Source organism: Bombyx mandarina, chromosome 09, assembly GCF_030267445.1.
Source record: "Bombyx mandarina strain Sakado chromosome 09, ASM3026744v2".
In the NCBI taxonomy this organism is placed as follows: Eukaryota; Metazoa; Arthropoda; class Insecta; order Lepidoptera; family Bombycidae; genus Bombyx; species Bombyx mandarina.
In genome coordinates this window covers 12601535-12625004 of record NC_143216.1, presented here as the reverse complement: position 1 = coordinate 12625004, position 23470 = coordinate 12601535, and the positions used below count along the sequence as shown (strand labels likewise).

General features: G+C 38.0%; 1 protein-coding gene across 8 annotated transcripts in view; it reads left to right on the top strand.

Annotated features, from left to right (window-relative positions):
* The window catches only part of tmod (tropomodulin), a 100499-nt gene that overhangs the window by 50974 nt on the left and 26055 nt on the right, over positions 1–23470 (top strand). For 6 of the 8 annotated variants that reach the window (XM_089729928.1, XM_028177370.2, XM_089729927.1 and 3 more), the window contains exon 2: positions 19861–20013. In XM_089729928.1, the coding sequence (XP_089586054.1) occupies positions 19861–20013 (153 nt within the window). Of the gene's footprint in view, positions 1–19415; positions 19575–19632; positions 19764–19860; positions 20014–23470 lie in introns of those variants that run through there. The other 2 variants (XM_089729929.1, XM_089729930.1) reach the window with 2 other exon arrangements.

Genomic DNA, 23470 nt, shown 5'->3' with positions numbered 1-23470 from the left:
TCATTCTACTACACATCTCTAAAATATTAAGAGTGTATAAAATATTAGCAAATAATCTAATACGTTAAAATGACTAATTCATGTCTACGAACATTGAGAACTTAATTTTTTTTGCCTACTAATTACTACTAGTAATCTTAAGGAGTTATACTAGCTTCAATCAATGCTTAGCCGACCTCAAGGGGCTCAGCCTGGGAGACGGAGTGGTAGTGGACTGAGTAGTACGACCACCTTGCCTATTTCTGCCGTGAAGCAGTAATGCGTTTCGGTCTGAAGGGCGGGGCAACCGTTATACTGTAAAATCTGAGACTTTAGAACTCATGTCTCAAGGTGGGTGTCGATTTATGTTGTAGATGTCTATGAGCTCCGGTAACCACTTAACACCAGGTGGGCTGTGAGCTCGTCCACCCATCGAAGCAATAAAAAAAAGGACTCCTAGCAACTGCCCTATCAAGAGCAGTGTCTTGCTGAATATACCGCCCGATCGCGACCCACTGAGAAGATTCGTTAAGAAACTTAGTGGACGAACTTGAAAAAGCGCTCTTTCGTAATGAATCATAACATTTGTGCTTGGTATTAAAAAAAATATTAAATAGGTACCAAATGCCTTTTCAAGTTGGTTTTTTTTTTCGTAACCATAATGACACATTGTTTGTTTGATTATCCGCACATATCACCGCAGTCAAAGAATTTATTCTGAAGGGACGTTAATTGGAAAAATAAGAATTTCTCTCAGAACAACGTGTTCAGGTGTTTCTGACAATGTTTGGTAATCCTGCGTAAATTTTCAAAAGCATAAAAAGACGTAGGTAATGCAGAAAATCTAAACTCCTAAGAGTATTCAGTGTTGTGTGGTTCTGTAAACATTTAATATTACTTTATTTTTCAATGAAGGGCTCGAACTCAATACGTTCCCTATTTATTTCTGGCGTGCGGATTCATCAATCTACAAACATTAATGCTTTAGTTACGACCTCCATGCTCGATGATAGAGTAGGTACCTACGTTATAAAGATAAAATAGTGGAGTCCGAGGTCTAAAATCTTAATGTATCACAATTTTACTTTATTTGTTTTATTAACGGTGTGGTTATAACTGACTCGGTGGTGCAGTGGTTAGCGCCTCTGACTGTTGTGCCGAGGGTCGTGGGTTCGATTCCCACATCAAGCAAGCATTCGTGTGATGAACAGGTTTATTTGTTCTTTGAATGCTTATTATCTATATATATTTAAAAACGTATATAATCGGTACACCCGGTATCTTTATTACTATAATATGTCTTTATTAATTTTAAGTCTGTGGGTAGGGTTTTTTCGCTTATTACGTACATTTAAAGGAATTGACAAACGGCTACACTAATGAAATAAAAAGCAATTTATTACGTTTTAAAATGTGAAGTAAGAATCATACTAATAAGTTTTATGACAACATTAATTAACGATGAATGAGCCACGGTCAGTCGACCGAAGACTCTTCAGAAAAATGTATAGTTTGAGTAATATAACCCACCTTAATTAAAATCAATTAAGTAACGTTATGTACGCGCACTTCATAATATTTATTTACTGGTGATTTTAATTAAGTAGTATTAATTAAAAGAAAATTATAAGATGACAATGCAAAGTTTTCGATTCATTTGTTTCTATTTATTTTGCGTTTTGATTTAATACCCTATTTTACCGAGTAATAGCGGTAGGCAGCGGCTTGGCTCTGCCCCTGGCATTGCTGAAGTCCATGGGCGACGGTAACTACTCACCATCAGGTGGGCCGTATGCTCGCCTGCCTACAAAGGCAATAAAAAAAATAGTAAAGAAATTAACTCCAAATACAAAGACTGTTAATTAATTGTTCAAATTAACTCCTTATTTAGTTACCTTTAAATAAAGCTGGTAGAAATTATCTATTTCTGATTCCTATATCTTTTAACTAGCTAAATGAGTACGCAGCCAACTAGTTCTAATAGGATAGATGGAAATTTATATTGTATAACTACAGCTTTAAAACATATTACCTTTCTGAATGCAAGAGACCAGTGCCCTTTTGCAAATAATTACGGGAACATATAGGCAATCATAACGAAAAGCCGCTGCACAAGTGAAGTCTCAGTTGAATTTTTTTAAATTTTCAATTCCATTTTTTTTTAAATCTTATCGCAGTTACTGTATTATATTAACAGTGTGTACAAATAAAGAATAAAGAATTAAAGAATTGAATTCTGTAATAGCTTTTTTTTTTTTTTTTTTCCTATCTAAGCTGAGAGCCTTGAGAGGCTATATCATTTTTTATTGCTTATTATTGCTTAGATGGGTGGACGAGCTCACAGCCCACCTGGTGTTAAGTGGTAACTGGAGCCCATGGACATCCACAACGTAAATGCGCCACCCACCTTGAGATACAAGTTCTAAGGTCTCATTTATAGTAATGACGGCTGCCCCACCCTTCAAACCGAAACGCATTACTGCTTCACGGCAGAAATAGGCAGGGTGGTGGTACCCACCCGCGCGGACTCACAAGAGGTCCTACCACCAGTAATTACGCAAATTATAATTTTGCGGGTTTGATTTTTATTACACGATGTTATTCCTTCACCGTGGAAGTCAATCAGCGTAACCCTAACTTTTGTAGGTGAGCTCACGGGGCTCAAACCTGATGACGTTGCTAACACGAACCCTAGCAAGAGTTGTGCTTCGCAGAATCTACCACCGGATCGGAAACGCGACCCACTGAGAAGATCCGGCGAGAAACTCAGTGGGCTGTGTCTGAGAGTTAATTTACTCGTCGAGCCCTTCGTCGCAAGCGACGGGTTTGACGAGAACGGTGACCGGTGCTTGAAGTACCTAGAAGCACCGTTAGTGGATCGGGAGGTGTAATAGCTATTCTGTCGTTCAAAACGGGAACGTGTGATTGCGTCGCCGTAGAAACGGGCAGGACAGTTCTACCTAACCAGTGAGGGTTTAAAAAACGTCATTTAACCATTAAAATGCATTTCGGTCTAAAAGATGAATTCGTTTTTATAGGTACTTTTGTCTGGAATTAGTAGGGAAGTTCGAGATTATCCCTCCTCTTTTTTACCATTATACCTCCCATCACCGGAGCAGAGTTTATCCATACTATCTATAACCGCTGCGTTCATTGACAGTGCATTTCTAGAGATCTTTTCTGCTACATACCATCTGGCTTTGGAATGAATTCTCCTTCATGTGTTTTCGCGCTATGACATGTCCTTCTTCAAACGAGGTTTGTGGTACTTAGTAGACAGCGGCTTGGCTGCACCCCTGGCACTGCTGACGTCCATGAGCGACGGTAATCACTCACCATCAGGTAAGCCATGTGCTCGTCTACCTACTAAGTCATTTGCTTTTTTTTACCTATGCTGATAGCCTTGAGAGGCTATTTCAGCTTCGCCCTAACATGTAGGTGAGCTCACGGGGCTCAAACCGGCCCTAACACTGGCCATAGCAATAGCAGTGCTTCGCAGAATCTACCACCGGATCGGAAACGCGACCCACTGAGAAGATCAGAGGAGAAACTCAGTGGGCTGTGTCTGTGGGTTAATTCGCTCGTCGAACCCTTCGTCGCAAGCGACGGCGACGGGTTCGACGAGGACGGTGACCGGTGCTTGTGGTACCTAAAAGCACCGTCAATAGATCGGGAGGATCCGTAATTACGTGTTTTGGGCGACATCGACTATTTACCATTTGGTCGACAGGATCGGGTATGTAATTTCCAGCGGCGCCGACAAGAGGGCTCTCATGTCGTGCCGCCTTCTCAAAGTGGCGCAATGAGGCCGACTGTAGATACTTCCTGACTGAGTCAAGCTCCAGGTCATCATGGAGATCCACGTTCCTTAGGAATGTCATTTGCGTGTTTACATATTAAAATGTAATGTATAAGTCAGTCGTGACGTTGATAGAATTAATTCATTCCGGACATTAGCGCGTTTCACGCTTTTTCGATTACAAAGAATCGATTTGATGCAATCGATCGAACAACGATAATTAATCGACTGTGATTTAATTGTTATCGATGTTCCGAATCGATTTTTAATGGTCGCGTTACGTTGAACTTCATGAAGATTTTGTTACGATAAATTCGATCATTTTTTTACGTGTGTATGTCTGATTTCGTTTTCACTTACCGTTCTATGATCGTGCTTTGAATAATTAAACATTACATTTTACTGGGCCATTTTTTTATTCCGGATTGTGAACGTTATATATGATTTTTTTATGTTAATTAAAATTAAAATAAATATTAATTGTATCGAATTCGTATCGTATTTTAGATTATCAACCATTTTTTTTTTAAAATGAATCGTGTATTTTTTTTATCGCTGTCACGTATTGGTAACAGACATAGATGATTTATACATAAATTAGTTATAGATAAGCAACTCAAGCACTCAACAAAAATGTTTACGGGCGTCGGCCACTAGATGGCTTCGCTTCGATTACTTTCTCATTGCTCCTGTAGATGGCAGTAACATATTAACTATCCTACATTTTATTTTTAATGAATGATTTTGTAAATTTTACAGAAACCACAAATTGATAAAATTTATTCAATTTGTCTATAACAAATAAAGTTAGTATGATTTATTAATTTTTGGTTTTCTGTGTTTGGTTATACGATAGTAAATTTTTTTTTTTTTTTCGGGCCGGGGGCCGAACCTCCTACGAGGTCCCCGCGCCTAGGGGGCGCGCGGGGTATGTGAGACTCAACGATCTGCAGGTGTTGAGAGCAGATCGCGGGCCCAAGGATTTTAGGGTCCACCCACTAAACGACTCCCCTGCACTCTTACACCCGACGTCCGATCTCCGTCCGGGGTCAGAACCCGGTCAGAGTAGGAGGGTTCCCGCGGTCAACACTACAACCAGACACGCGGCGCCACCCCGAGGACGCCCGACCGACGGGTCGTCGAGGCGATAGTCGACGACCGACGACGTCGGTCTCCGAGGTACGGCGGCCCTGCCAGGCCGCCCAGGCGATGCCGCTGGTGTTCCGGGATACCCCGCTGGGCCAGAACCAGCCTGCCGGGTCGGAACGCGATACACCGCCAACCGGGTTGCTCTTCCACAGTATGTTCGGCGACGACAGCGACGACGAAAAACCGACGCGTCGTCCCGTCCTCCTGGTGCCAGCGCGCTAGAGTGACGGTAGCGTGCGGCGCAGCCTCAACCCCCTTAGGTCGCCCCGTGACCATCACCGATACGATAATTAAATGCCTTAAGTTTAACAACATATAAGTTTAGGGCCATCCGCTACAAGATGTCGATAGTGTCCATACGAAAAAATATTTATCTTAAAGTATCGCAGTTTCAAGGCCCTGGTAACAGAAAACGTAACAGAAAAATTCACGCGTCGCCTGCAAAAAAAGCGGTCGATCGAAAATAAAAAACAAGTAAATAAAAAAACCGTAAAAAATGGCTGCAACGCTAACCGCCCAACCGGTTTGCGTAACGGGACGATAGGCCAACCGCAAAAAATGCATCGCCGCGTGGCGAGTCGTCCGGAAAACCAATTTTAACTGTCCTGTGTCGTCAATTTTTATTAATTCGAAACGCTTGCTTATTGAGGCCAATTTAAATTGAATTTCGCAACGTGGCTTTAGAAATTACTTACATTGCGAAAAGAATCAACGTGACCTTAGAGATGCACCAACCGATTGAACCATCGATGATATGAATTCGCTAGAGCAACTCTTGTTGACATCACGACTATCAGAGGCACATCAGAGACTATAAGTATTGAGAGCATCTAAAAGAAATTTGGAAAGCTTTGGAAATGCTGGAAACTGCTAGTGGGACCTATTCTGAGCAAGGGTAGGTACTACCACCCTGTCTATTTCTGCCGTGAAGCAATAATGCGTTTCGGCTTGAAAGTGGGGCAGCCGTTGTAACTATACTGAGACTTAGGTAAGCAGCGGCTTGGCTCTGCCCCTGACATTACTGAAGTCCATGGGCGACGGTAACCACTCACCATCAGGTGGGCCGTAAGCTCGTCTGCCTACAAGAGCAATAAAAAAAAATTTTAGAACTCATATCTCAAGATGGGCGGCGGCATTTGCCTTGTAAATGTCTATGGGCTCCGGTAACCAGGTGGGCTGTGAGCTCGTCCACCCATATATGCAATAAAAAAGAAACAAAAAAAATGTATTGAAAAAGTTTGAACTGAAACTTTGTTAAAACTATTGTTGATCGAAGTTAAATGTATATTAAATTAAAGAAATGGATTCTTGTAATCTCTTCATGCCGTAGCGGCTAGGCAAGTACTCGCACCCGAATAAACGCAGCTCCACACCGCATCACGGCTACGTCATATCACTTGATATAATATAACACTACTTAATACTAACGAAACTACTAATTTAATACTAAAAACCTCGCCATTGTTTATCTTCCGTGCACTGCTTCGCCTCAGATTTGTTTTGAATATTATAAAAAACAGTTAACTGCAAGTGGCGCTGAAGGCCAAATTCAACCAGCCACTACACTGGTGGCCTTCATCATATTATGGTAATCGATTAACAATCGATAACATAATATGGTAGGCAGCGGCTTGGCTCTGCCCCTGGCATTGCTGAAGTCCATGGGCGACGGTAACCACTCACCATCAGGTGGGCCGTATGCTCGTACATCTACAAGGGCAATAATAAAAAAAAAAAAAAAATTGTTATCGATAAACATTACGAAATTACTTATTACAAAAAAAACTACCCCATTCCGTATCGGATACGGCATGGTACAGCAAGCAGCTTAAACGTTTCCTTATGAAGGTTATTTTCTTACTACCTCACTATTATTCATGAATAAGAAAGTAACATTTTGTAACGGCAATCGGAATACCAGTCAAAATGCTATTATTATGCTATTGAAATTTCATTGTCGTTTTCTGTTAGAAGTAATGTGTTTGAATTTGCTTTTTAGAAACACTTAATTCCTCAAATATTGATTTAAATATAAAAGTCACTTGATTCATTCGCTTAGTGACCCTTTTTTTTAATACACTATTATATATCAGTATAAGTAATAGACTTACTTTCCAAATTTCATATAAATCCAGCCAATAGTCTTTAAATAAATTGGCACCTACGTACAGTCCAGCGAATGTATGCGAATTAAAAGGTTTCCATTTTTTTTTTTCGTTGTACTACGGATCCCTGTAACCAGCCAGTCACTGGTGCGTACATTTTAACGGGATCGTAACGTAACTAAAGTATGTATTTATATTAAATCGGTGTACATTCACGTATGTGAATCAGGTTGGTTAGTTAGACCTAATTAACGAACTTGTTTCTACGAATTCATAAAACAGACTAGTTAGTAAACGAATCTTATCTAACATTCTTTAGATTTTTCTTGACTATTCTAATGATAGTGAGCGATAATTTAAGCCAAAAGGTATATTTGTACATCCTGGTATGAAATTTTCTACAATTTAGAGCAAATTTTGTGCTTGATTTCTACTTTATGATTTTTGTATGTTTTACTGATTGTACAGCGGACTGTGGGTCGCTACGGAGAGTGTCTACTCTCCTGCTCTGCCGCGTAGCGATCGAAAACGCAGAGAGAATCGAAGTTCCCCCGTATAAAAGCTCCAAACAAAGAGTAGTAAAATTATCGACAATCCGATCGGCCCTCTTCCTATGGAGACAAATGGAAGTAGCTGGCAATATGCAGCCCCGGCTCAAAGACAGTTTGAGGGCTGGAACCAAGCTAGACAAATAATTTAGGCATGATTGACGACTACGACTTAAGCCTCATGACAGAGATGTATAGAATGTTTCAAACGTTGAATTTTAATCAACAATCAATCTTCATTCAGGCTTTATTTAAAAAAAAACATTATAATCCACCTATCTACTTAGAATGTTTGGTTGTTTATTACTAAGCATAGATTGTTTATTAAATTTTAGCCAGTTGAACAAATACAGATAAGATTAATTTTTAACAAAGAGAGATATGTAATCTGTAATTTATTTACGAAACTAAAAGCTGTCAAGTAATACCTCAATAATACCTCACCACTCGGCTCGGGAAAAAGCAAAGGTACGCCGTTATGAAATCAATCTAAAAAGTAGCTATACAAATTCTGTGTAATTTACATACGTTTTCTAAAATTGTCGACTTCAAGCTAAACTACTTCTAATCCTAAAGCCATATCGCTTATCGAATTATCGTTGGGCATTATTGTGCTTGCCCTACGGTTAACTCCTCACGTATTTTGGCCCCAAATGACGTCATGAGATGAATGACGAAAACTAAAGTTGTGTTCAGCCGAGCTTATAGCTTTGCGAGGCTATTTGATAAATAAAACCAGTCCGTTTTCTAATTAAATATATCGAGGTCGACGTACCATAATTGGGCATCGAAAATACGTAAAAGGATTTTCCATATTAGTATTTCTTAGGCACTTAAGGTGTCTGTAATAAAATGAAAATTTCAACGCATCATAAATCGCGTACGGTGTACCCGATATGGTAGAAATTAACTCCAATCCAGTTTTCAAGTAGGTACTGCTTCTTAAATAACCACTGAACTGGGTTGCCATAAATTATCATCTGAACAAACATGATAGTCTATGGTCGCTCGGTCGAGAACAGAACGATTTTGAATGAAGGTTATGATAAAATAAATGAATTACGTAGGTACACATATACTTAATGCAGATTTTAAAATCTTAGAAAGTCAATTATATTGTCTCTACTCCAAGTGTTCTATCAAATAACTTTAAATTAAATCTAAATTTATTAAAGTAGTGAATAATTTGATTATTACATTAAGTAACGTAATATTTTAATATGCACAACACTTTCATCATAATTACTATTAATTATCATAACAGAAACATATTTTCAACGCAACAGTAAACTTTGTTACCCAATACTAATTGCAAGTCGGTATAAAATGAAAATGCATAACAGAAATTTCTCAATTTTTCTTCATATACTTTTTACATATATTTAAAGGTAGGAATCCACAGTCTCGTAATCAACGAAGTGCAATACTCAGAGATCACACCATACGTACTTTGTGATAAATAGTGCATACAATCACAATTCCATGATTTCAATTCGATGTGATATAATCGATTATTTTAATAACCCAATTCGGATTCTTGTATGCAGACGCGCGGGAGATGTATGGTACATTTTTTTAAATGAAGAAACTATAAAAAACTATGGTGCCGCTATTAACTTGTTTATTGCCTCTAGAATACAAAGTATATAGAGATTTCTGTAAAAACATTAAGATAATTACGTACGGTAGTAGTGGTAGTGATTCCTGAATACTTGTCTATCCTTTACAGAAAAAACAACAAAATACTGAGAGCTAATGATTTAAGAGTTAAAAGTTATGCTTATCTCTAACCGTAGATAAGACCGTAATGTATCCGGAGAGTTCAAATTTTGGTAATTCCCAATTTTTAAAACACTTAAATCATAATTTAATGGCACTGGACTAAGTTAAGCAAAACGAAAATAATGATAAAACCGAAATAAGATTAACTTTAATCAAACTTAAAGTGCGTTTATATGATGTACCTACTAAAAAGAGCGAGCTGTATCCGTTGTGACAATTGCTAAATATTATATTTTATGTGAAAACAATAATTATATTAATCGTCCTCGCGCGCCATTTATCTTACTTTTGTGATACAAAGACAAAAATCTTTCGCATTAGATAATTCTGAATTATTTGTTAGGGAAGGAAGATTTTTATCAAAGATATACGACGAAAATATGAATGAATTATGCCGTTTTTAGGTTGTTTAAAACATAACTGATATAATTTGGTTATAAACTATTTTTACGCACATTCAAAAAGGGGTAAAATCGCAATGTTTCAAATCATCTCTCCTGTGTGAAATAGAAATAATAGTCATGTTTTACAACAATCTATGAAAATTATTTGTTTATATGTAAGTGTGTCAACAAGTATGCGTTTAATAACGTACAAAGATATTCTCGGACTTCACAATTCGTAGTTGTAAAGTTTACCGTCTTCACAAACTTCTAACCAACAATTGAGTACTACCTATTTAGTATTTTCTGTAGGTTTCGGTAGGAGTCGGTGACAAAATTAAAACGACTTTTACGTCTAACAGCTAGCACATTGGATGACGATGAATGACACATTAGTCGTTAACGTCGTTTTAAAACTATGGTGTATTCGAAAAGTCAGAAATAATATATAATCTATATATTAATACGTGAAGCAAAAACTTTGTATCCCTTTTTACGAAAATTGCGCGGACGGAGGAGTATGAAATTTTCCACACTTATAGAGAATATAGAGAAGAAGTGCACAATGCTAATATTTTTTTAAATAATGCATAAAAGATACATTAAATCAATACAGAAAACATTACACACACTACATACCATGTATTTAACGCACACACGCATGCATACTATTTATTGTCAAACTTTTGTTCTTGGCGTCTGCTGTCAAATTGAGAATTGATTAAATACTGTTAGCCTTTGTTAATATTTTTTAGAGTGTAGTCTTGGCGAAATTTGTGATTATAGAAGTATAAAATGCAATCATAATAGTGCACAAACTTACAATTCCAATTAATTATAGTCAAATTTCAACTACTGCCGGAATAAAAACACGAGCTTAGCCCCGTAAAAGTAGTTTTAAGAATAGGTATTTATCGATCGATTATTATAGGTATAGCTTACTATACTATACCGTACTATAAATACTACAGTATACTATGTACTAAATATTGCTATGGCATAAGGTAAAGTCTCGAGGCTAGCGAGCTCAAGCACCAACTGGAGGCTACTGATACCACACAATTTTCATCTTGAGAGATTAGATTATAATTGAAGCTGCGCCAATAACATCCATCATACTCTATGGAGCAGAACATATAGCTGCTTCGTAACAGAATCGGGCGGGAGGACAGTGATAAAAATGCCAACGAACTAAAATACATTTTAATCATTTATTCCCGATTATAACATCATTATCATTCTCCTGCCCTTCTCCTAGTCACCGGGGGTCGGCGCAACATGTTTTCTCCTTCCATACTCCTCTATTATATCACACTTTATTCCCGATCATAATTATAATTAAATTAAATCATTAAAACCAAATCGAACCGAACTGACGAAACCACAAAGGATTGGATTAAACAATGGATCTCGGTAATATCAACCATACATTTTGATAGCGTCAATATGGCGTCTTTTAATTTTAATTTAATTTTTTAGGTTAATTTAGAGATAAACCAGTCAGATAGATTGATCAGATATTTTATGTTGACAACTATTTAGTTCAGTGCACACAACACATTAGCTCATTGCCCTAACTTGGATTTCGACCTCTGAGACGAGAGATCTATTTCTCCACATCTTGCACTCTCTCTGGCCAGTTGTTATCGTTTGATTTACCCACTCAATTCACATCTCGTATTCCGAACGTAGAAAGCTTTGTAATCCCCATACTAATGTCACAACAATCTGTGAATGCTAATAAAGTGTAACAATGAGGTGCCATTACTTTTTACTTTGTACAGAGAAAACTTTTCTCAACTTTCGCGGTTTCGAGATTTCTGTTTAGCTTCGTCGTTTTTTCACCGAACTCATGATTCTATATTGACAAGCGAAGAATATTGTCTATTGAGAGAATGTTGACAAGTAATATCGTTTGGGAATTAATTGCTACTTGTAGTGTGGAGTGTATGTATGTTACCCTAGCACAGGGTTGGAATGGCGACCAGTTGAGAAGATCCGCCGAGAAGTTCAGCGAGCTGATATTGTGTGCTAAATGTTAGGTACCTACCCAACTCTTCGGGGAGTTCTACAAGTATAGTGATGTTAAATTGCTAGTGCTAGTACTAAAAACGTTTGGCAGAACAGAGTGGATCAATTAGATCAATCAGAATGTTTCTTTGTAGTTGTGTCTTAGAGCCGTGGCTGTTTGTAGCTAGGGAATGTATTATTTAGTTCTTAAATTTTTCAAAAGCCTATAGTTTAATTTGCCGTTAGAATATGACCGTAATAGATAATACACCTATTTTTTTTTTTATGGCTTAGATGTGCGGACGAGCTCACCACAGCCCACTTGGTGTTAAGTGGTTACTGGAGCCCATAGACATCTACAACGTAAATGCGCCACCCATCTTGAGACAAGTTCTAAGGTCTCAGTATAGTTACAACGGCTGCCCCACCCTTCAAACCGAAACGCATTACTGCTTCACGGCAGAAACAGGCAGGGTGGTGGTACCTACCCGCGCGGACTCACAAGAGGTCTATCGTCGAGGTCGTCGTGGTCTAACGGATAAGACGTCCGGTGCATTCGCGTTGAGCGCGATGCACCAGTGTTCGAATCCCGCAGGCGGGTACCAATTTTTCTAATGAAATACGTACTCAACAAATGTTCACGATTGACTTCCACGGTGAAGGAAGGAACATCGTGTAATAAAAGTGAAACCCGCAAAATTATAATTTGCGTAATTACTGGTGGTAAGACCTGTTGTCAGTCCGCGCGGGTAGGTACCACCGCCCTGTCTATTTCTGCCGTGAAGCAGTAATGCGTTTCGGTTTGAAGGGTGGGGCAGCCGTCGTGACTATACTGAGACCTTAGAACTTATATCTCAAGGTGGGTGGCGCATTTACGTTGTAGATGATTATGAGCTTCAGTAACCACTTAACGTCAGGTGGGCCGTGAGCTCGTCGACTCATCTAAGCAACAAATAAATAAAAAGTCGTACATTGTGTGCATTACTAATAAAAATCTTACGTTACGGACGTTTTTTCCTGGTTAGGGTACCAAAACCGTAGGAACTTTACGTAGCTTTTGTCTTTAACGGAGTGTACACAGTTCCTACTTACAAGATTAAACTAAATAGTTTTAAATTTATACAAATTAACATGTAATCCATTACAGAGCGGCCCTTAGATGCCCGTTACGCGATCCCATTGCTATGCAGGCAATTACTGTGCTGATATTACGTACTAGTTACCATACACTTCATATTTAAGCTAGCTACTATCCATCTATCTCTTAGGTTTATAGCGTTTCCTTTTAGATTTCGATAATGTCAAGTGTATATAATACTCTGCTTTCTATAGCGGGCTTCGTGAACGAGCAAGGTCACATATATTCACTAAGAATTAAGTGAGTAGCTAAGAATGTTTGATGACAGGATCTCTGTTGATTTACCTAAAACAAATAAGACGCACACAATATATATACAGGGGTTAGTTCGATAAAAGACAGACAAACTACAGCTTAATGTTATTTTGGTTAATGAATGAACTAAGAATATAAACGAAAGGGGAGTTGACAAGGGAAAGAAGAGATTTGAGATCAATGGGGCGAGGAATATCAGGAGGAAGGAGATCATAGAGGGAATGATGGGTAGTTAATTTCTGACAAATACTTAGTTGTGACATTATGTGATTTTCGTCGATGTCTTCGGTTTTTTGACCGAAATTCAAAATCTATTTTGAAACAAAACATTCATATACTGTTGTCAGCTTCCTGTTTGTTTAATCTAATTCCGTTTGTATTCTGTAGATACTTTCGTATTTAACACGTAAAGTGCTACACTTTATAGATTGAATTCAAAGATGAAATTTAGATTTAAAATAAACAGGAAACAAATGTAGAACATCAAATAAAAAGGCCAATAAATAGGCAGTCTTACCGCTAAAAACTACCTCTTATAGACAACCATCAGATGGACAATCATCTATAATAAATAAATAATAATAAATAAATATTTACTAACAATCACGCCACGTTAACTGGTCCCGTGGTAAGTTCGTAAAGAACTTGTGTCACAGGTACCAGATAACGGAAATAAATGTAAGATTTTTATTATACACATACATATATTTAATATACATCCATAACCCTGGAAAAGACATTTATATTTATCATACAAATATCTTCCCTTGGCGGGATTCGAACCCGCGACCCCCTTGTGTAGTGACCATGTCACTTACCACTACACCAGACGTCTATGGAAATATATTAATTGCGAATAACTTCTACTTCCCGATTGAAAAAACAATGAGATTAACCGACAACAGTCGTCATCATTATCAGCATGAATCTCTCCACTGTTAGTGTAGGCCTCTTCCATAGTCCACCACAACGAACGATCCTCCGCCTTCCGGATCCAATCCTTTCCCGCATATCGCAGTCTCCGATCCTCCGGGCTGGGGGCACCGCTTACATCGATGAGATTATATTAAACCTGTACATTTTGTTCTATACGAACAGAGAGACATTCCGATTTGGGGCCAGTCTCCTTGTATTTTAGCAATAAATAAACAAAACTAAGTAGAAAGTACTTTATTTTTTGTCAGATTCAAATAGTTTCCCCGTTTCCAACAATCTGATTGTTTCTTTCTCTTCGGCATCTATTTTCTTCTTCAATTTCGCTAGTTCTATATCACGGATAATTTTTTCTTTGCTTCTTCTTCTCTATACGATGCTTCCATTTTGTTGTAAAGCTTTTGCTTGCCCCGAGCATAAATAATTCCTGCTATTAAAAAGGCAAATCTCAAACCTCTAATCAACGGTGAAACAGGCTGTGGCGGACCATACGGCAAAGACATGATAACTTCATCGAATAAAACGCTAAAATGTAATTTCAGTGGCGATCGATCAAAAATTAATAGAAATACTCTTGAGATGCGGTAGTCGTCAAAATGACAGTTCAATTTGTAGCTTTCCGACATTTTTAACCGGCCTGTATTTAAAGAGGTCGTGAGTTCATTCACCTTTTTGCGAATCGTTAACGGGACATCCCTAACTGATACTAGGTCAAGTGCAAACTGTGCGATTTTATTATTTTTCCTGTTGGAATCGCGTTTGTTTAGCGGGAAGGCCAGTGCCCGAGCGGCTAAGAATACCGTCTGTCTCTGGTGCGGCTACCACCAATTATAGCAGACTGGCGAACCGCCAGCGGGCGGTGAATCGCGTGGTCAACAGGAACCAACGTTTATCGATTCTAATCAATCACTACCTCGTCTTCAAAGTTGGCTCTTCCTTATTAATTAAATGAGTACACGAAATGATATATTTGGCGATGCGGATGATCTAAAATGACATTAAGTCTTTACAATAGTTGGATTTTATGAAACACTACACTATTTGTGAGCAAACAAATAGTTTTTTTTTTTTTTTTTCTTGCTTATATGTGTGGACGAGCTCACAGCCCACCTGGTGTTAAGTGGTTACTGGAGCCCATAGACATCTACAACGTAAATGCGCCACACACCTTGAGATATAGTTCTAAGGTCTCAGTATAGTCACAACGGCTGCCCCACCCTTCAAACCGAAACGCATTACTGCTTCACGGCAGAAATAGGCGGGGCGGTGGTACCTACCCGTGCGGACTCACAATAGGTCCTACCACCAGTAAGAATTTTTTTTTTTTGATTTAGCTTTGATTTTTATTTTATTGTCGCGTATATCATTCGTGTTGCGTTCATTTCATTTTCTTACAAATAAATCCGGACTAGGTAAACGCTATCTATAAAATTTACACTACATGTAGACAAACATTGAATAACTTTAATACAGAATACAGATTTTATCTAACAGAATTTTATATACCTACTTTAATTATGAAAGTTTAGGAATATTGACACGGTGTTAATGTTGTAAGTATTCATACAATAAACGTTTAGATACATTCGACAAGTAAACCCGTGAAAAAAATTGGCATTTATTTTATTTGAAATAAAACCTTTCAATGCTTAAAATGCTGTGTAAAAAAAATCTATGAAAAAAAAAAGATGTATGTAAAATGTTTTTGTCACTGTAGGCAGACGAGTATGTGACTCATCTGACGGTCAGTGATTACTGTCGCTCATGGACATTAATAATTCCAGAGGCAAATTCAAGCTGCTGTCAAAACTTTTTTCGGGTACCCAAAAAATAGAGCATTTTCCTTATTTAAATTTTACAACCATACCTATGCGTTTTAATTCAATTATTGCGTTTTTCACATTTTAAGAACTTCAACGTTGCGTCTAACAAATCACATAGAAAAATATCATCAATATTTTACAGTCTGTCACTTATTACCGAAAACACGATCATCATTATCCTGCCCTTCTCCCAGTCACCTGGGGTCGGCGCAACATGTTTTCTCCTTCCATACTCTTCTATCATATACCATATCTTCGCTTTACCGAAAACACGATATTATGTGTATTTATCGTTGAAGTATATGATATTTATTATCTATGGTGAAAACTAATAATGATTGCTACTGAACGTTTTAAATCTAATATAATTTATGTTGTGACAACTACTATTTCCTGCATGGGGCGTTATAAGCGTGTGTTTCCTGTTAATTATTTTAAATTATCAAACTGTATTCTCGATGCACATTAAATTCATGTTTTACATTAAAATAACAAAATACAAGACAGTTAAATATTCGAGCCGGGGTGGTATCTGATGATTTCGTGAAGCGAAGTAAATAAATAAAAAACATATTTGGGAGCATTGCGTTCTTCCAGAATATCATATGGTGATAGGTCCTCTTGTGAGCTAGCACGGGTATGTACCACCGCCCTGCCTATTTCTGACGTGAAGCAGTAATTTCGGTTTGAAGGGAGTCAGTCGTTGTAACTATACTGAGACCTTAGAACTCGTATCTCAAGGTGGGTGGCGGCATTTACGTTGTAGATGTCTATGGACTCCGGTAACCACTTAACATCAGGCGGGCCGTGAGCTCCTTCACCCATCTAAGCAATAAAAAAAAACATATTTATTATGAACACTTTTTTTTTTTTTTTGGTCAGGAGGAAATCGCCGGACTTCCGCCCTCCCCTGGGGATGAAGGGCGGGGCATGTCGGAGTCGAACTGACTAAAACCTCCTGTCGCTCAACAACCCGCGTCCGAACCTCGCATGAGACAGAACCCATGAAAAGGCAAAGGGGGGAAAGTGAAGCGTTTAGTGCGGAGCACATTTCTCCCATCACCCTCCCCCTCGGGACGCCGGACCGGCGGTCGTCGGCGCCACGACCACCAGCCCTCTCGGTCGGCAGGCTATCCGGAGCCCGCCTAGATGGCGCCGGTTAGAATGGGTTATCCTACGGAATACCCCGCTGGGTCAGAACCAGCGTGGGTCGAGGATAGCCGGCCTTCCATCACCCGGATGCTCTTGCGTAAAACGCGTGCAGAGCAGCTTGCACGTCGTCTTCTTAGGCCCCCCTCGCCGGTCCCCAGACCAACATGTGAGGGGGACCCGAAACACTTAGAGGGCCAGGGCTTGGGCGAGATCCGCCTCCCTGGCCCCCGCTCGACGGCGGCGGGATTGTGCGTCTCTCACGCGCCCCGCCGCCTCCTTCTGCGAGATGGTGCACTCGCAGAAGTCGAGCATCGCCTTCCACGACTCGTCGTCGCCGAGCATCGATGCCACAACACTCGGCAACGACAAGTCGTTTCCTGTTTTTGCGACGAGGACACGGCGCCACCCCTCCCATGCGGGGCAGGCAACGAGCGTGTGCTCCGCCGTGTCCAAGTCGCAACCACAATGGTGGCACTCTGCCGTCGGCTCGGCTCCGATCCGGTGCAGGAACTCACCGAAGCAACCATGCCCAGTGAGCACCTGCGTGAGCCGGAAAGTGAGGCGTCCTCTGTCACGATTCACCCAATCCACAAGGACCGGGCGAATCGCCTCGACGGTCCTACGACCGGCCGAAGGATCAGCCAGCCGTCTGGACCATGACTCCAGCACGGACCGCCGAGATTGGGCCCTCCGCGCTCTGACCACACTGGGGCTGGGACGCGCCACGTCTCGGGCACGAAGGTCAGCCCGCCACTGATAGTCAGCGGCGAGCACCTCCGCTTCCAGAACCCAAGGCGGCGTCCCAGCCATTACACACGCCGCCTCAAAGGAGATGGTGCGATAACCACGGATGACCCTGACTGCGATGGTGCGTTGCGGCCGTTGCAGCAGCTTCGCCACCCCCGCGGTCAGGGACTGGCCCCACACAGGTGCCCCGTATAGGGCCATTGATCGCACCACCCCCGTATAGAGACGGCGCGGCGCGTCACCTGGTCAGGCCCCCCGACGTTGGGCAGAAGCCGGCTTAACACGCCGGCCACCCCCAACAAACGAGGGACCAGGCTCTGAAAGTGAGCACGAAAGGTCCAACGACTGTCCAGAATGAGGCCGAGGTACTTCAACTGCATATTATGAACACTAGGTAGATTATATCTTTGTTTTTGTTATATAGAAAACAAGCCGGCTAATCACGCGCACTAATAGTTGCAACCTTATTGTTTATGTTTGTATCTTAATCACCATTAATTTAAATACAGTCGAAAAAAGGGCTACTTAATGCAATAATAAAAAAAAAATCAAATTATTTATTATGTATATGGCAACCAAAGCAACAGTAACTTAAATTGACAGCGTATCAAGTAAAAGGTAAACTTTCACTTGATAATTACGACGGAGACAAGTTTCTAAAACACACTGACAAAAAATAATTTAATCGAAAGTTAGTGATTAATGTTCTTGTCAAACGATAGCCGACAATTGCATGTTTTTCTTATAGAAACCCAATTTTACTTTATTTTATTTCTGCAATGACTTACTTAGTAGTATTATGTTCCACATTTATGTGGAATATAAAACTATTATGGTATATCGGGCACGGCAGAGGTATATGGTGCAGAGGTAAGGGGTCTTTCAGTAGTAAAGTGTTCTGCCTGGGAGAATATTCCAATAGAATTTAAATTTACGTTTCATGTTTCAACGGGGGTGATGGTTCGTGATGTGTCTGTATTCTCTATTCTCATGTAAGTCATAGTAAAGGAATAAAGCTGCATAGTTCCGACCGTTATTAGGCCAGGTGTTTCATAAAAAGTAGGTAGTTACTGGCTTTAGGGTGGGATGGCTGTTATATAATACCTAAAATTGAAACTTTGACCTAATGTCTTAAGATTGATGACGGAATTAATGTTGTGTTGTATGATATGCTTCAGTAACTACCTTACCTGGGGGGATTCAATAAATAAATAGATAAAAAATACCAGAAATATTAATTACAAACTAATCAAACAAGTGACAGCATTCAACCCAATTATGCTGAACCGCAAATGCTATCAGTTATTTAAAGCTACGAGGTATGATTCGTTAGTAAAACATAAACGGCATTTAATTTTTATCAGTTCAGTCTGCGGCTCGTATAGTAGGTATACCTATGATGTCATTCAAATTGCATTATATATAGTTGAATGAAATGACTACAGTTGAAATTCCATAAAAGCATCACGGATAATACAACAATATAATTGTATACTTTTTACTTCTCGTTTTTAATTTTGTGTTTGTCGCTTTTGATAAGAAACCGGTACCAAGTATAGGTAGTCAATAACTTCTTCCGCTTTCCACCAATCCCACCGCCAATTTTTCTGTCCCGTTCATACATTAAGTAAATTCTCCAATGAAGTTTCACATCTGTCTCGTTTACTCTATGTAGTTTTACTTAGTCCTTATTTGTCATTTCAAGAGGGCGCTTGCGAAGTCAGTGTTTGTCGTGGGTTTTACAGTCTACAGCATTTTATTTGTTTTAAATGTAAGAGTACAATAAATTATTTTATTTTTATACTATTATTAAATGAAGAGTGTTTAAGTTTGTCAATCTCTTAATTTTACATGTTTAAAGTCAGAAGTCAATTAAAATTGTGGGTGTGGTAAACGCCGACTGTCGAAAGTGTCTTGTCAAAAAATCATGGTTAAACCTTAATTTCGGTGTGTTATAAATGTATGTTACGTAATTTTCGTTTTCAAAAGTTATTGAAATAAACAAATACGTGCGTGTGTACTCGATCGTGAAGTTAAAAGGGAATTTTTGGTCGCAGAAATCATCCTCAACAAAGACTACAACTATGACGACCCCGGCCAAATTGTACGGGCGGGAGTTGTCTACATACGACGAAGTGGACGTGGACGAGCTCCTGTCCAAGCTCACTCAAGAAGAACTGACCATGCTGGCAAAGGAGGTTGATCCTGACGTAAGTAACTTTCATACAACCTCCCTTAAAGAGTCACAATTTATTAAGATACATTGGCTAGTGTATAAATGTCATATACATTTCTTATAATTAACAGTTATTGAAGATCAGTACCTATTTTTTAAGACAACACTACGAAAGAATATTTTCAATAATAAAATATTTGTCCTTTTAATAATAAATTTTGTGCCACTTTCAGAATAGGTTACTAAATGCACATATTACATAAATTTATCAATTTTAAAGTATTATGTTTGTGTGAACAGTTTTAGATGAATTGTTACAAGAACAGTTATTAAGCATGTGCATTGCACAATTATTCATGTCAAATGCCAAATAAAATTCCATTTCATCCAAAACAACTTAGAGTTCAACTTGTTTCTATTCTTATAAAAACTTACACATCTAAAACTTGGACCATTAAATAACAAGCTGTATAAGGGTTTCCCTGTACCTGTTCATGCATGATAAAAATTATTAATTACTTTTAAAGAGATTTTGCTTGCATAACTAGAGGAAAGACAGAGGAAAACAGTCTTTAACCCTTGGCCACATTTTTAAGCAGATTTTGTGGCAGATTTGGTGCCTCAAGAGCGTACTTAAAACATCAAAGAGTTAAAATTTTCGTAAATTTATTCTGTAAAAAGATGACTGTTGGAGTATGTGTACATCAATTAATAAAACTTAACAAAATAACTTAAGTAGTTCAATTATAGTTTTCATTGAAAGATAAAATAGATTTCATTTTGAAATCAATAAAATGTTGTGGGTAATTTTTTTCCAAAGTTAAAGAAATTTTCAATAAAAATTACTAACTTTGGAAAACTTAATTAACTTTGAAAATTTAATGTTACAAAAATATTTAAGATAGTCAGAAAATACACTGTGAAGGCCGTTGTGATACAAAAATATTCTATGTAATTGTCAAGCTGACATTCAAAAGACTTGCCTTCTATTGTTGCAACATAATCATTACTTCTGTGTACATCACCTTGAGTTTATCAATTGCCTTCTATCTGCATTGATGGATTTTTAAAATTACGACAAGTGCTCAAATAAAATATAATTAAAATTGCATGATGATGAGATGAGGTCAAAAAATGTTTCATGTTCTATTCGGTTATTATCAACTGGTTTTAATAATTGCAAATATCCTTCATATACTATTTCTCTATGATCTCAACTTCGTGGGCTATGCATCAGTTGCATGATAATTCAGTCCTCGGGAAGTTTGTGTTGTTTTCAGTTTCCTACTTGTCATCTCCAAACACTATAATCTACTATAACAATAGATGTATGGACTAAAGTACTCTAGTAATGCTAATGACTCACTCATCACATCACAAATTATTAAATTTAACACATATCCATAACCTCTCATATCTAATTTATATAATTTAATCGTACATTACCAAATATATAAAAAATTGGTCATCCTTTTGTCATCACCATACATTGGTAATTTAAAATAACATATTAAATAATTGTCAAATGTGCAGCATTTTGTAAAAATCTAGTTTTTAATGACTATTTCTGCATACCAAAAACACCATATCTTAGCTCTTTTTCTGTGTGTTTTCATTGGAACACAAACAATATCAACAAAACACCATTGTCATGTGTTCTACTGCGGATTGTTCTTTTTTAGGATCATGTGAATGAAGTAGACATCTGGCCCAGAGCCAAATTAGTTTTATGAGTCGTTTATCATTCAAAGTTAAGTTGTTTGTTTATAAACAAATATCTGTCACAAAATTGTACAGAAACATGTATATATTCTATGAGGAACTATTATGTGAATTAGTGTAAGTTCTCATGGTCGGCTTCAACCAAAATCACTGACACTTCAATATTTAAATTCATATTATGTTATTATATTCTCTCTTTTGGATAGCAATAACAGTTGACATATTGGAAAAAAAGCTGACCATTTCCATAGAAATTTCAATTAAAACAAAAATATTAAAAAAAAATTTTTTTTTTGGCAAACCAAGGAGTAAATGATACTCAACTGTTTTGTTTTGTAACTATTTTTAAATATTACAGATTATCCAATGGAATTGTTAGTTAGTTTTATCATGGTTGAAGTCTCAATTCAATTTATACAATCTTGATGTCTTATCTCGGTGGAACCAAACTCAAACTTATCCTACCACTAAAATTGCGGATCGGAGTAACGTAATAATAATTTAGTATTGCATAAATATGTATGCAGGTTTTTGTTAAATTTCCGCACCTGAATATATTGTTAGCACGTTTTACAAAAGTAAACGATGGTTTCAAGGTCGCGATAAAAGATATTGTGTAAATTGTTATCGTGACCTAGCGAATTGGATTAATAGACTCTAATGTCCGTGTAATTATCAACTGATACTATAAGACCTTTGATTATATACAGACGTGTATATAATCAAAGTATAAGACCTTTCTTGCGTCGGTAATGTGGTATCTATACTTCTATACTAATATTATAAAGAGGAAAAATTTGTTTGTTTGTATTGAATAGGCTCCGAAACTACTGAACCGATTTGAAAAATTATTTCACTGCTTGGAAGCTACACTATCCCCGAGTGACATAGGCTATATTATTTTTTAACGAAAATTAGGGATCCTTACTAAAACTCCAATAATGTAACCCGAGGTGTAAAAAAATTACCTTAAATTTTTGCTAAAGACCCGAGCGAAGCCGGAGAGGGCCGCTAGTATAATGATAAACAGGGTGGGTTCCCGCGTCCTTCCACGGCGGTGCTTTTGGAAGAGATTTACTTCTTCGAGGCCGCTGAAGCCTTATCTGGCTAATTAACCGCCGCCAGATATTCGACGTTGATTGTTTTACGGTGTAAAAGATGACTATGAGACCAGTGATGATATATTTAGATCTTACCCATTTCTGCCACGTTGCACGTCTTTTCGCATTAAAAATGTACAATTTCCAAAAATATTTTAAAATTGAGTTAATACGAGGAATCATTTGGTATCACTAGTATTTTTCTCCTAAATACTGTCAAAAGAGCGTAGTTTAGTTTCAGTTTTTTTTTTTTAGTTTACCTATAGGTATTTTGATTACTATTAACAAAATTAATAAATAATTTTATCTTACTTTAAAAGACAGATGATGTAACTAGTACTTATAAAATTTAAAATAAATGTTGCAAAGATGATTAGTATTAAAAATATCACATGTTTAAAACACTCTCCTGTAAAATTAGTAAGTTTTGAGATTATACAGTTTTAATGCGAAAAGACGATATGTTGTCCGCCTTGACAACGGTTATATAATTATTCGTGACGACATTTTCATTGTGGACATTTTCATTTCTGTCTATGTTTTTATTGCGTAGACGTCCTAAGTCTGCCAAATAGATTTAATAAAATGAATGTACAGATAGATGAACTCACAATCTGTCTGGTGTTAATATATATCGTAGTCCCCGTTGATTTGGTCCATTTAGTTAGT